This window comes from Lissotriton helveticus, chromosome 6 (assembly GCF_964261635.1).
Source record: "Lissotriton helveticus chromosome 6, aLisHel1.1, whole genome shotgun sequence".
NCBI lineage: Eukaryota > Metazoa > Chordata > Amphibia > Caudata > Salamandridae > Lissotriton > Lissotriton helveticus.
In genome coordinates this window covers 1,354,451,846-1,354,467,485 of record NC_136067.1, presented here as the reverse complement: position 1 = coordinate 1,354,467,485, position 15,640 = coordinate 1,354,451,846, and the positions used below count along the sequence as shown (strand labels likewise).

Here is a 15,640-nt window from a genome sequence, read left to right as displayed (position 1 = left end):
ATCATAGACATTGCATATGTATACAATTATAACCCACATTTATTACTACTCTTGAAAATGCAAAATTTCTTTCGACTGTTACTAATATCTTTAAATTGTTTCTGTGTATGTTGACCTTAATTACACATTCAGGCAATATACTTCAATTACTCCTGTCAAAAGCAAAAGTAAACCTTCGGAAAGAGTAGGGAAAACCCTATTTTCATGTAGAGAAAAACTAGAAATATTTGCAAGTGCAAATGTACATTCCCAAATTATTTTTCGATATGGAAAATCCACATAGGTACATTTTGAGAAGGTGGAATGATTTTTTTTAGGTAGAAACCAAAGGGTCACACAAAATTACAACCTAGAAAACAAATCCATACATGCGATTATACCTATATTTAAATAAGTCATTCAAATCATTTGATGTTGTACAGTAAAATGCTAATAGAGGAAATAACACTTACAGCAATAAATATATGCTTAAATATAAATAATGAATCCATGAGACCTCATAATTGCGAAGTAAAATAACTTTTTAGAATCCTCAAAAAAGAAGGCTCTAGATTTTGCCATATTCCATGATATTTGTTCAATTGAATATTTATTTTTGCATAAATGTTTTCAAAATATGCAATCAGGTTCATTTTATCCTTCCAATAACGAAAACATGGGATGCATGTTAATCGCCATTTCTGTAATATTAAGGAACAAGCTAAAGAAATGGAAATAATGATAAACTTGTGTTCTGCCCCTGAAGAAATTACTCCTTAATACTTATGGATGACTTCAGGGGTATAATATAGCAACCATCTTGAAAAAAAACTCCATCCTCTTCAGGAGGCTGCTCTCAACAGTTTATAACTGTGTTGTGAGATCTCACCCTACAAAGCTAACGCTAATGTCAGTCTTGTCTCCTTCTCCACTTTATTCAGATAAGGTGAAAGGAGAGGCGTCTGCCTGTCCGCTTAAGTTGTGTTTAAACAAATACCTCGGACCGATCTTCTGATTTAGCAGATTGCTAGTGGAGAATGTAACTAATTTGAATACACCTTAAAAATAAATCCCTTCCCATGCCTCCTCGTATCAGCTCTAACTGATCCCGGGTTTTCCAAGCGAATACATTTTGAAATCAGCAACCTCATAGAATGCCAAACTATTCCACTGCCTATCTCCGGGCTTGAAATCGTAAAGCCAAAACATCTACAATCTTCGAGAGTCAAATAATCATTGAGATTTGGTAGATTATATTCCTTAAACAATTCATTTTTTCGAAAGGCAAGAGTTATAATCGACTTATATCTTTGTCATTCTGCAAAGCATACATATCTTTAAAATGAGAGAAAATGCAACCCCAAATCCACTATCATTAGTTTAAGTAGATAATTATAAAAAATTGGGGAAATAAAGGGTTGTTAAACCGAGATACTGAGTCCAAAAAAGCAGCCTGTAAAGGTAAACCACTTTGTTATTTAATTGAAGACTTTCAAACGTTAGGCAAGGACTGCTGATCATTCTCCACAAAATATTCGGAACAAAGTACACAGAAAGAAAAAGTAAAACAATTAAGGGATTGTAATCGATATATTGGAAAATAAGATGTTAAAAGAGTAGCAAAACTGAAATTTTTTAGTAATGCTACCATTCCCATAACTGAGAGTGCCAAAAGCGTACACCTTTCAAAGGTTCTCGCATATACAGTGGAGTGCTTGTGGAAACCTACGTCTGTCAGAGTTCAGGAGTACTTATTTTTATTAATTATGAATCCCTAAACAGGCAATACTTTTCTCTGAAGCTGAGTGAATCTAAATAAGTAGCCTTTTCACTTTTTACAACCTGGCTGAGTGAGTTAGGTTTTATTTAATTATAGCTAGTTATACTGTGTCTAGGGAGAACATTTCAGACAACTCAAGTTAATTGATAGTAATCAAACTAGTCTCTCATTTACTTGAGGCAGTATGAGTGTGCTAAGCTCAATTACTGAATTCGTCTATAGATCCTCCCAAGATCCTACTGCTATCTCTAGCCCAATGCCTCAATACTCAGCAGCTTGCTTTACCATTACTCGCCTGTGCTACCCTCTCCCATCTCTTCTTTGCAGTAACAACTGGCTTCCTATCTCCTTTTCAAACTTAAGAGCATTTCTATTACTTACAGATATCTATCCGGGCACTGTCCTCTGCAACTCCCTTCTTTTGCATTGTGTTTAAATAAATTATTACTTGTATGGTATTTAATGTTTTTAATGAACATTTTACAAATCTGAAAAACAAAGTAAAAGGCACAGTTGCTTTCTGCTTCACACAGAAACATCCAGTCACTGCACTAAACCCTTCAAATACATGTTCAGCAGTAACTGCAGGGACACTCTAGCTTATAAAAAATAAAAAAAAGCTGTAATATGTTGGTAAAATAAGTGGAAACGAAGCAAGCGAAAAGACAACGAGGGTAAGGCTGATGACGACTGGTGTCATGGAAGTAACTGGGTGCAAGGATGCACTTTGAAGTGCGTCATTCAACTTACCTGCTGGAAAAGGTAAATCAGCAGGCAGCAGACAGCAGCAACCGGTGCCTGCATTGCACAAAGCGCATCCATGGAGTCTTCTGCATGAAAACATGCCAGACATGTCTGCAAGCGCAGCCTCTCCACCTCTGGGCCTTCCTTCAGCCAGAGGGCTCTCACACCTGGTGTGCCACCTGCAAAAGAAAGTCAGACTTGCAGTGACAGTGCCGCTGCCAAAAGCAGTTATTTTATATGTCAGTAAGTCGAAGGCTGTAGTGACACCAATACACTAGGGTGCTTGATGTATACATATTTTACATACGCTAAAAAACAGCAACTTATGAGCGCGTACGTTCCTCATCCTGAATCACAAACTCGTGGTTAGTGGAATTTTACTCCTGCAATTTACATTTATGAATATGGAAACATCTGCCCTCAGGGTGGAGTTTCCACATTCCTAAATGCATAACTTGGTTGGGTGTTGCAAGGGTATCAGGGTCTAAATCTGCATCTTACCGTGAATTTGCAAGTTCCTGGGAATTCACAAACAATTCGTTGATAGCTTGCCAATCACCAAGAACACACAAAACTACTCATTTGAAAAGCAGAAACAAAAGGCAAGCAAAACCGGGTGTCTTTTTAACAAAATCTGTGAAATATCACACAAGCCTATTCTAACCACTGAACACGACTGTTTCCCTCGCCTATTATAATCATGTAAAATATAGCAGAAGAATAGATTGAGGAGAAAATGTCTCCCAGAAGTGGTTTTACTGTTTCTCCGAGTCTTTTTCTACTCCAATCAGCCCCATACGGACAAAATTATACATACGTGTACACACACTCTGCACACAAAAGAAAAAATTTGGTGGGGTTTAATCCACGTAGCAAAAATATCGCTCTGGCCTACCTAAAACATTAACTGGGCAGCTGTATTGCAGCACATGACGCTTGGGTAGGCCCCCTCTTGTTTTATACGACCCTGAATGCTGCTGCTAGTCAAGCAAATAACATTCAGGTTGTTGCCGATTTTAACATCGTTTTGCTCAATCTCGTCACAGTGCCCCTCTTCAGGGGCCCAGTGCAAGATGCCTAACGTACTCTACACTTGTCAGCGCTTTTCAACAAGCAGTCATGGCGCCGTTCATTCTTTGTAAAGTTTACTTTAAAAATCCGTTGTACCAAGAGGCATGACGTCTATATCGCCATTTCCCTGCACGCTGAACTGAAAACAAGTCAAGTGTCACAGAGAGCATGGTCCCAGCACAATGATACACCTTGGTTGTGTGCAAATGCCTCGTTGGAGCATTACAAAAAGCCAAATGTAAAACTCAGGCATACAAAGAAGTATTTTCTTTCTTTTGCACAAACTAAGGAATTTGTCCCTCAGTACATAGAAGCATTGATAACATAATTTCTAAATTAAATCAATTCTGTATGAACTACTCTGCCCCTGTTCTTGAACAGGAACGAGGAGCTAGCCTTAAATCGGGTCTGCTGGTACTTTAAGAAACAGAGTTTTTTTGACTTGTATGGCGTGGAAAAGTTAAGAGCTTAAACATCAGAATTAAGTAATACAATATTGAAAGAAGTAGCAGGTCTTGTAGTGTAGTTCCTTTATTCCCTATAGGCTCTGCGCATTGAAATTATATACACTATAGATTTGACATAGGACTGAGGTCACTATGTCTCTATCGAGTATACTAAACTTAATTGTGTGTGTGCCAGCTAAATCACAGGTCACTAGAAACTTTCTTGAATAAACAAGATGGGATTAGTTCCTGACAACCGCATAAACATGACAACTTTGTTTCCCCTAAAACCGAAACATATCTTCCAGGTCGTGGAAACAATAGATAACTATTTTACTTAGTCAATCGTGCATGCTTCATTTCTACAGAGTTGCACTGAAATAGAGAGACGGCCGTTTCAATAAAAAGGGGTTTATTATAGGTGAGAAGCGAGGGGAGAGCTAGACACCCTGGAGGCTGACCTGGCAGTGCTTCAGGAACAACACGAACGAAACCCCTCGCCGGACACGGCGCAAAGCCTGCGTCTCAAACAGTGTGCACTTAAAGAATACCAGAGTGAGCAGATTAAACTACGGCTCCTAGCTACTAGACAAACCGTATACGAGGTTGGTGACAAGACAGGCAAGCTCTTGGCATGGTTAGACATGAGGGACAGAACACAGAGAACGATAGCTTAACTTCACACTTCGACTGGTTCCATAGTCACCGCCCCTGAAGACATAGTGTGCACCTTGGCTGACTATTTTGAGCAAGTATACACCTCTACTTCCCCTATGACAGTGGAAGAAGCTCGTACGTACATAAAAGATATTCAAATGCCGACTCTTGCAGAGGAAGCAGCATCGACCCTGGAGGCTGACTTCACGATTGACGAGGTTACAACTGCCATTCATGCTCTGCAGTCCGGAAAGGCTGGAGGGCCCAATGGCATCCCCATTGAACTATACAAGCCGCGTGACCAATGAAGGGCCCCTATAGTTACAGTGCCTAAACCGGGAAACCCCCCAGATGAATGCTCTTCTTACCGACCAACATCTCTGCTTAACGCTGAGGCAAAGATCTTGGCTAAGATGATAGCTGCACAGTTAACCCCACACCTCGAAACACTTATCCATCCGGATCAATCCGGGTTTATGCCCAATAGAAGTACTGCACTTAACCTGCAGAGAGTCCACGCGGTTATGGCACGCATGCCTTGTCTCCAGGAGCCAGCAGTCATTCTTTCCTTAGATGCTCGAATGGCATTCGACATGGTGGAGTGGACTTACTTATTTGCAGTCCTCGAGCATCTGGGCTTTGGCCCCAAGTTCTGTGCCTGGGTGAAATTATTGTATTCACGCCCCCTGGCCCACGTGGTGGCCAATGGCCATATTTCCAGGGACTTTAAGCTAGGTCGTGGCACACGCCAGGGCTGCCCATTGTCTCCGTTGCTATTTGCTCTGGCGTTGGAGCCATTGGCGGCCTGGATTCGATGGGACTGCATGATTAAGGGGCTACACTGGACCGTAACGTGGGAGGACCACATCTCCTTATAAGCGGATGATATCCTTTTATACTTAACATCACCAAAGCGGTCTATCATGGCGCTCTTAAATATATGTGAGATTTTCGGACGGGTGTCTGGCTAAACTATTAACTGGTCTAAGTCTATCTTACTTGTCCTTAAAGGCCCACTCCACAACTTCCGGCGTAATGCCCCCTAAGGGTTACAGAGGAGTCCTTTAAATACTTGGGGGTGTGGGTAACGCCTAATCCTAGTGCCTTCCTCCTTAAAAATCTAGAACCTCCCCTTGAGCGATTCCGTTCCTATGTAAAGCACTGGCATACCCTGCCTTTTACACTTTTGGGTAAAGCGGCCCTGTACAAGACGATGACACTTCCACGACTGTTATATATATTGGAAAACACCCCGTTCCCTGTTCCTGTAAAGTATTTCAAACAAATAGATACCCTAGTTTCAGGTCTACTTTGGGGTAATAAGACGGCACGGATGTCAAGTGGCAAGTTAATTAGGAGCTGGTATGACGGAGGCATCGCCCTCCCAGATATCCAGTTGTATTATTGGGCTACCCATTTAAAAATAATAAACCAATGGCTGCACGCATCACAAACCGAACCAGCATTCCAAGCTGACAGATATGAGATTGGGGAGGAAGGAATTCTTTCTGTACTGTATGACAAAAAGGGTACATCGTCCCTCCTCGGCCCAACAGCACACACAGTGGGCATATGGTACACTGCGCAGACTCGTCTCAAGTGCAAGGACACAATTACTCAAATGACTCCACTATGGACCACACGCAGACTGGGTAAACTCTGCAACAGTAAAGGGTTTAGACAATGGGACCTGATAGGAATCTCCACGGTAGGCGACCTATGGAAGAGGGGTGCAATCATACCATTTGACCAGCTTCAAACCCAATACGACTTAGCACCCACTGAAAGATTTAGATATTTGCAGGTCCGCCATGCCCTGCGGTCGGTTATCCCACCAAATACTGATCTGCCTGAATCAACTCCACTGGAAGACAAGTTACTTACGGAGCACATGCATAAAAAAGCGACGTCATTTATGTATCGCAAGCTAGTTAATAATTTACCAGATCCCACCCTGAAATTAAGGCACAGTTGGTCTGGAGACTTGGGGGAAATTGACGAGGCAGACTGGCAGACAGCGCTATCTTCCCCGAGAGAAATGGCCATACCCTCTAGGCTCCGCCTGATACAATTAAAAATACTCCATCGTGTATACTACCCTAGGACCACTCTGCACGCTATAGGACGCGCCACACACCGTTTTTGTCTAAGGGGTTGCGGAGAGGAGGGAACATTCTTCCATACCATATGGCAATGCCCCCGGGTCGCTACATACTGGGCCAAGGTCATGAGGACGATGTCGCAGGTAGTGAATACATCTGTGTTACCTGAGCCACGGTGTTGTTTATTAAACGTCTGGGACCTGAACGACCTTACCCACCATGCTCAGGACTGGGTGACGTTGGTTATAATGTTTGCCAAACGCAATATCGCCAAATACTGGGGCGCTGAGGAGGTACCCACGTTGAGAGACTGGTGCACGGATTTAGATGCGGCCATGATGGCAGGGAGAGTGGTATACCTACACCGGGGTTGTCCCCGAAAATGGGATAAGATTTGGGGGGCCTGGAATGAATACAGGGGGCATCTGTGTGATCCACCGAGGCTGGATGAAGAAAGTGATTCAGAATTTTAGACGGGAGGGGGCGGGGGGCTAGGGAGTGTACCAATGGATTTGGAGCGATGTTATTTGAATATTTTACAAATTGTACTGATACTGCTTCTTACATTGAATTACCTTTCATGCTGTATGTATCAATTGTCTATCAGATGCCTTATTATTGTTCTTAATAAAAACAATAAAAAAGGGGGTTTATTAAACATTCTTCTTTCTCATGCAAGAGATATGAACTGCTACAAACGTTAGACAGAATGCGAAGTATAATGCGTACAGAGTAAACAGTAGAATAAAATATTACTGTAATAGCATTGTCTGTTGCTATGACAGATATAAAAATACATACATAAATAACACAGGCTAAAATACTCAACTGGTGCTTCTAAAATACGCCTACCCCAATGTACCTAATCTAGGTCTAGTACCAGCGAAGAAGTAGGTGTTGTCTAGATATAGTTTTTGTTCTGTCAAGAATTGTCAAAGGTTTCTCTAGGTTTTAATCAGCTCCATACCTTTAGAATGGGTTTCATTCCCACAAATACCCTAGACAGTTTCAGACTGCGACAGCAACTGTCAGAATTTTTCAGAGCAGTAAAACTTAAAGTCTTTTTTGGGGGAAGTCCAGAGAGAATAGAGGGATAAGGGAGGGGCAATCGTAATCCAGACAAGGATAGCATATGATCAGGAATGCTCAAGGCTGCTTGGTGACGAGAGGAACTACAGAGTTCTTCCAAGAGACCCAACACCGGAATTGAGAAGGGAAATTACTACAATGGTGCAAGAGGCTATAAACAACGACTAGATCTCAGAACAGGAGGTTAACTTCCTGCAGCAGAAAGATCCAATAGCTCCTTATTTTTATACACTCCCTAAGGTGCACAAAGAAAGGAGACCTCCGCCTGGGAGACCTATCATTGCAGGCATTGGATCCATATTGGAACCTTTGTCCCAATTTTGTGACTTTTTCTTTAAACCTCTGGCCCAAAGTAGAGAAACATACTTTAAAGATACCAGAGATGTCCTTACTCTACTAAAAGATATGGATTTCAACCCTGAAGAAGAATATCTGGTGGGCTTGGATATTGAATCCCTGTACACCAATATCCCACAGATGGAGACCCTGAGGGTAGTGGAGGAGATGTTGTTTGAGCAGGACTGGCAGTGCTGCACCCCAGGCCCTTCATAATACATCTGGCTGAAATAGCACTCACCAAGAACTTTTCTTAGTATAAAGGGACATACTACCTACAGACCCATGGGACATCCATGAGTAGCGCCTTCGCACCAAGCCTATCGAGCTTGTATGTCTCTGCTTTTGAACAAAAACATATCTTTAACGCAGAGAGCCCTTGGACCCAAAACATCCGGGTTTGGAGACGCTTCATTGATGACGTCATTATCATCTGGAAAGACAACGAACAATCTATTGTAGACTTTATGCAATGGCTGAACACACAGAATGCCTTCTTACATTTTACTGCAACTTTCACCAAGGAATGCCTTCCCTTTCTGGACCTGAAAATAATCCCAAATGGAGGTAAACTGACGACTAGGGTGTATCACAAACCCACTGATAAAAATGGACTGCTGCTCTTTGATAGCTTCCACCCCAAATCCCTAAGGGAGAACCTCCTGGTGGAACAATTTCTGCACTTGCGCAGAAACTGTTCAGAACTGGAAACCTTTAGAGAGGAGGCAGCTTCCTTGTCAGAGAAATTGATAAAGAGAAGGTATCCAACTAAAGTGGTACACCAAGCCCAAAAAAGAGTACAGAACTGCCATAGGGAAGCCCTGTTGAAGAAGGTAGAAAGACCATAGAACAAAAACGCAATTTGCGTGACTACATTCAATACAGCCTCCACCCAGTTTAAACGCATCATCCTGAAACACTGGTGTATAGGTAACTCTAGTGGCCTTCATCTGAACAAACCTTTATTCTCTTTTAGGAGAAGCTCCAACATTGGTGATCATCCGGTCCACACAAAACCCCGCCTTACACCTCAAGCGATACAACGAGAAGCTTGTGAGCTCCCTCCTGTCACAGGCCACACCAGATGTGGCTCATGTTTGCAGACTTATTGCCACAACCAAGAGTGTAGACATGGGTCTAAATTACCCATGGGAACAACGAGCGCAGCCTAATTGCAATTCTGTGAATGTGCTATACCTGATCAAATGCCCTTGTGGTTTGATCTATGTAGATATGACATCATGGAAAGTGAAAGTGAGAATAATGGAGCATAGGAGCAACTACGTGCCTCATGACACACTATACAGAGATGGGACACACAGTGGAGGATCTGCATTGAACAGTATTGGACAAACCCTACATCTCACCCAAAACAACGGATCCCAGCTGCACCATGTTCATACGCAAACAGAAATGGGTCTACAGGCTACGGACCATGAAATAGGCCTGAATGATGACATCCCATGGAAAAGCCTGGGCAGGCCATGACACACATAAATTAGTCTGTAGGTGCTTTATACTTTAGGTGTCCCTGGGGTGAATAGACATGCATGATTTGTTGATATAAGGGCATGACTCCAACCTATGCATATTAACAACAATTTTTACTACCCACCCAGAAATATATAACAACTATATAAGCATCCCTAGTAAATGAGGTAACAGCTAAACTCCTCATCTGCTATATCCATCATGGAAGGCTGGGACTACCACATTTTCATGTGGGACAGGATGCTAGATAATGAAGTCTTCTGCTTACACCAACATGAGGGTTTGAATGTTGGGACTACCACATATTCATGTGGGACAGGATGCTAGTTAATGAAGTCTACTTCTTACACGAACATGAGGGTTTGAATGTTTGTCAATAAAGTTTTAACAATATACCTGCCCGTACATATTTTGAGGGGACCGTTTTGCTTACTACTACTGCCCCTGTGAGCACAGAGGGCTATTTACCAAATAACAGTTCAACCAGGGATGACCAACATAGTAGGTCCGTACTATATTGTAACTTATATATAAAACACAAACTGGACGAATTACTCAATTGGCAAAAGAATTGTTCAAAAAACGAACGAACAATGATAAAGATGTTTGTTTCTTTCAAAGCCTTGTTTCTCACACAAATAAACGGTTTAGCGCATTTAATGATCACTGCGTGCAGTGATCATCACGCTATGATGAGGGACCAAAAGCGCTACCCATCGCTCTAGCTCTTCGGAGCTCGAACGAGATGACATCACACGTGTATGCACCACGTCACACGCAGATGCCCCATGGGACGCGGCACACGTAATGGGAAGCAGATCGGCATAGAAGGGGCATAATTGTGGTGGCGCACCACCCTTGACGTCGTAAGGAGTTGGGGAAGAGGGATGGCTGACAGTGCATTATACTAATGAGTAGTGTACGCATAAAAATGCGGGTACATCCCAATGAGAGGCACTCCTGGTAGGTTCTTGAAAAGACTCCAAACTTGGTCGAGGAGAAGGTTTGCGAGTTAATTTATTTGCACAAAATTCTTTTCTTCATGATATTAATAAAATATCAGGAAAGTACATGGCAGTATCTTAATGTAGTCGTTTAATAAAGACTCTGATGCATTTCGGGCGAGATGCCCTTTATCAAGGAGTGCTGAAAGAAGAAGAAAAACAGAATGTAGAACGTCCAAATAATCTAACAGATGGTGAATGTTAGACGGTGAGGAGTGTTGTGTTAAAAAAGAAATAGTTCTAGCGGTGCTCGGAGTGCTGGGGAGAATGGCAGTGAAGTGTATTATATACATTCTACAATCTTCAAGAATCAGTGCAAAACGTGTGGATGAATAGCATGCCAAAACGAATCGTGCTTAAAAAAGGAATCGTGGTCCGCTAATGGGGAAGGTGGGGTGGGGAGTATCTAGCTCGGGACGGACGGTGAATTGAAAAGGTAAAAAACGGCTGCTATATGGAAGGCCTGCATGCTCGGGAGTGTAAGGCGAAAAAACTTACTTCATGGCGGAAAACGCCGGGATACTGCGGACGGTGCATTATGACAGCTCTCGTTGGGAAGCATGCAATAAATGTTACGAGCCGGTGGGTTTTCTAATGGCCTATGAGATACTGCTGGACTAGGGTTGCCAGCCTATAGAAGAGAGAGAGCATTGTTATGAGCGTGAGCCTTGCTTGGTATTTACGATACTTACCTGATTGTAATTTTTCCAACCAGTGTGCGACTACAGGTGGTCGCCTTCTTCTCTCGTGCCAGTTTTAGAGATTGATACAGTAAACTCGGTAACATGCACCGAGTGTTTGGGCGTGTGTGTGATCTTAAGCACATAATTCCATAGAATTGTCAATAAGAGTACTGTTGGGGGCATGATTACCAACATAATTCTTTTAAGTAGGTGTGTTCATTTATGGTAGGATGTAGACACATAATGCTTGCAATATTGTACCTTGCATCTTAGTGTCCACAATTAATATAAGGGCAGTGTTCCCTCGTATGACGTATAATGATGAGGACGCCCGTGTCGCACTAAAATGGTTGATTAACAATAAAGGTAGCATATTTAGCACTTTAGTCACGTGAATCACTATTTCTGTTTGTCCATTGATGCACAAACTCGCTTCACTTGTATTTTTATTGTCTATGTGTACAGATCTCAAATAAGAGTATGTGTACTGGACCACACCACATAATACTGGTGGAGTAACCTGAAGTATATTGATATACTAAGGGTATATCAGCAGGAAGGGAACTTAGCATAGGGATACGACAGTCCGGATGAAAGCTGGTAGAGACACGGATTCCGGCAGAAACATGTCAACCTTTATGCAGAACAGAGGGGTGTAGGCTGCATAATACACTCACTTTACCACTTTACAACCATCCTAGGGTATGATTTACCTTTTTAATCCTGACAAGGGAATTCAGGAATAAAATTGTTATTAGGATATCCCTTAGTTAGTTTTAAGATTCACTATCTGCACCTCTTTGTTGGAGCCTTCTTTTTCGTTCTTTACTTGTTTGTATTGTCTCCCCCACCTTAATGGTCCGCCTCAAGTGTTGGTCTGCGCTGAGGCGTCGCAGCAACCCTATGATGAAGCATGCCACAATACGTTGTGGGTGAGGGTTGTTTTTACAAAGTAAATGTGCTTTTCCTACACCTTATTGTAGACTGACACTTGATGGAAAATTGCGACTTCAGGAAACCTTAATTATTTGCGATGTGTTGATACCTATTTTGAGGAGGTTGAAGTAAGGTGCTCTCTCCTTCTCCCACTTCTTTGTGTATAATCAAATTCGCCTACACCTGATGCACAAGACGCTCTTCAACCTCCTTGACCTTCAATGTTTGAAAAATATTTACTATTCATTGCCAATATTATTAGCTTCTTTATATAATTTCATCGGACTATAGTTTATATAAATCGTGCATGTCTTCCCCCCACCCCTTTTTTCCCTTCTTTTTATATATTTGTGCTGACGTATTATATTTTACTGTAATTTGATTATTATATGGTTATATTTTATGAATCCAATAAACTTTTAGTTTACAACTTAAAAACACTTATAGCTCCCCGTGTAATTACAGAGACTGTGTGTACATAGTGATCTCGCTTACAGCCAGAAAAGAATTGTAGTTGGTTTTGTATTAAACAGCGCAAAAGTGAACGGGCTACAAATGGAACACTGCGCACAATCCGAAGTGCTTCAGCCACGAATATATAAAGAATCGCAGGCAAGCATAATGTTACATAACACAACTTGAAAAACCTTACTTTCCATTATGTCTGCACTGAACCCAGAAACCACTTTTACCACTGAAGTCAAATTAGCAGAAGTACAAAGGCAGGTGACTTCCACCCTCCTTGGTCAACTATGGAATGGATTGTCAATAATTTAAGTGGATTACATAACTAGTGCCTAAGGCTCTTTTTACTGCCTGGTTCCGCTTTGACTTTCCAACAGATTATAACCCTGTAGTTGACACTGGCAATTTGTGGCCCAATCGCACTTAATTTTTTACAAAACCAATTGAAATACATATAAGAAGGACCGCTTAACTAGGAACATATGAAATTGTATATTTTTCCATGAAAATTAGCACATTTCGTGACATTTTTACAAAATAACCTACATTTACATTTTTAGAGCTAAATGTGCGTTCCCAGTCTTTCGTGATTTTTGAAATTTTTTTTTAACACAAGGATATCTGGCATAAAAAAGCCACTTGAGATACCAGCAGCATTGGATTAATTCAAGCAAAAAATATCTCTCAGGAATAATTTAAGTGCAAACTAGTGTCTCGAGGGTGAAAATTATGCAAAGTTTCATGATGCCAAATGTTAGACATTTTGCACATTTCTGTTAACAGAAATGTTAAAAATGAAGTGCATTTCACTCAACAAAATGCTAACTACGCAGTTAAAATGGGTCCAGTTTTGTGTTCCCTTACAGGCAAACGTCCAGGGCACTGTTTTCCTTACATAGCCATGAATGTAAATTGCACTTCTCGGAATTTCACTCAACTAAATTTTAACTACGTAGTCAAATGGTCCCAGGTCTGTGTTCCCTTACACAGCCAAGTGTCCAGGGCACTATTTTTCTTACATAGCCATGCTTGCAAATTGCACGCCTCGGCACCCATCGAACAACAAATGATTTCAGGGTTTGGCTTTTGTGCTTACCACGTAGGTCAGGAAAATATAACCAGCCGCTCCTGACTAACCTAACTCCTGCCGCTCTTCTCGCTGACTTCGCCACTGAGGGTTAAACGCGTGAGTGTGTGTGTACATATTACACTGAAGTGAATCTCCTCGGGACACAAAGCAGATCTGATCAGTAAAATGTGGCTACAGCCTTCACTCAAACCAGTCGGCCCCAGGAGGCTCGTGAGTTATGACCGGTGCATCACCTGTGCAGGTAACACAATATCCTTCCTCTCTGACACATCCTAAATTTACTACACCAATCTCCTCGGGAAAAGGCCTGTCATGTTTGAAGAAGATTTGGTTCTCACGGTTGTTCAAAAACCAACAAAAAACACAGCGAGTTTTCCCTTCTCTTTTTTTTTGCTGTTGGGTGAGTGTTTGAATGATAAACAGGTTTCATGTTTCTAAGTCCAATGTAACTAAACTTGGAAATGTCTGTTTAGGCTGTTTCCAAACACACAGGCTCCCAATTCATACATTACAGCCAGTGTAGGTTATTCAGCGCCACTTATCCTATTCTGTATCCAGCATTTCTGGTGGAAATGCCTGAGCAACAAAGGTTTGAGAAACCACAAAATACAGAAATACCGGTATTGCTTACCATGTGTAATCTTAACTAAGGTTAACGGGAGAAGGAAAGAGAGAGGCCACTTTTTATTACCTATTTATTTGCTTTGAGAGAACGGGAAAGCGGGTGGAATTTCAAGACCACGATTCAAGGCACGTGGAAATGCAAGTATTTGTCTTGGAAGCATGTTGTGTGGCCCTTCAAATGATGGTTCTTTTGGAGGCCAGCCTTTAATTATTGGGCTGCCCGGTTTCTTCCTGCCAGTTCAAGATAAATTATTTCATGAAAAGACTGGTTTTTGGGACTTACTTACAGATCAGCTGGCTAGATTGGTTACTTGGGTCAGTACTTTAACAGTGTTGCCTCTGTGCTTTTTGGGACTGATCGTGTTTCGGGTGATCAGTTTTACATTGCCCAGCCATAAATTGTGGCTAAGAGTGTAGTGAGTCTAGTTCCTGAGGATATTACAAGTAGTGAAATAGTCAATAGGTACAACCCAAGCTTTCGGTTGATTATTCCTACATATGTTTCTGCGTTGCTCCTTAGCCCGGTCTCATCAATGAGAGAATCACAGCTAAACCTGTTATTTGGAGTGTGTATGTATGTATGTGGTATTTGTACAGAACGAACCGAGCCCAATTGAGCCAGATCACTGTAAAGACTTGAATGTAAAGATTAAGTCTATGAGTGTTTAGGGGGAAATTGTCAGGAGGCGGGGCTGGTGGCACTGCTTCCCCATTAACAAGTGGCGGCTCCTCCGCTATAGCAGAGGAGCGTCACCCCACTGCTTTCAAGCAGTGCGAGAAGCAAAAATATAAAATGATAATAACTTTCAGGTATTATTATTTTACTTGTGAGCTGCTTTAAGGGCGGCCGGCTGCTCTGCTCTCGAAGCAGGGCAGGGGAGGAGTGGTTTGCCCACTCCTTAGTGCGCAATGACTGTTTGGTCGGCCCTCTCGGGCCGCCCAAAACAGTCATGCGCTCTTTCCCCGTTCTCCATGCAGGATGCATTACAACCTGCATGGAGAACATGCCCACCCCTGCAGCCCCTGGCTGAGCGCAGTGTCACGGCGCTCAGACCAATCACAATGCTGCATTGCAGCGTTGTGATTAGCTTAGGGGGAGGGAGACTGGCTGCCTGCTTCCTGCTCCTGAAGTCGGAGGCAGGA

The 15,640-nt window shown here is 42.1% G+C and overlaps 1 protein-coding gene across 2 annotated transcripts in view; it reads right to left on the bottom strand.

The window, feature by feature from the left end:
- FAM120B (family with sequence similarity 120 member B) overlaps positions 1 to 15,640 on the bottom strand; it is a 970,087-nt gene that overhangs the window by 673,048 nt on the left and 281,399 nt on the right. For both annotated transcript variants that reach the window (XM_078649083.1, XM_078649082.1), the window contains one exon: positions 2,510 to 2,682. In XM_078649083.1, coding sequence (XP_078505209.1) covers positions 2,510 to 2,682 — 173 coding nt within the window. The remainder of the gene's footprint in view (positions 1 to 2,509; positions 2,683 to 15,640) is intronic.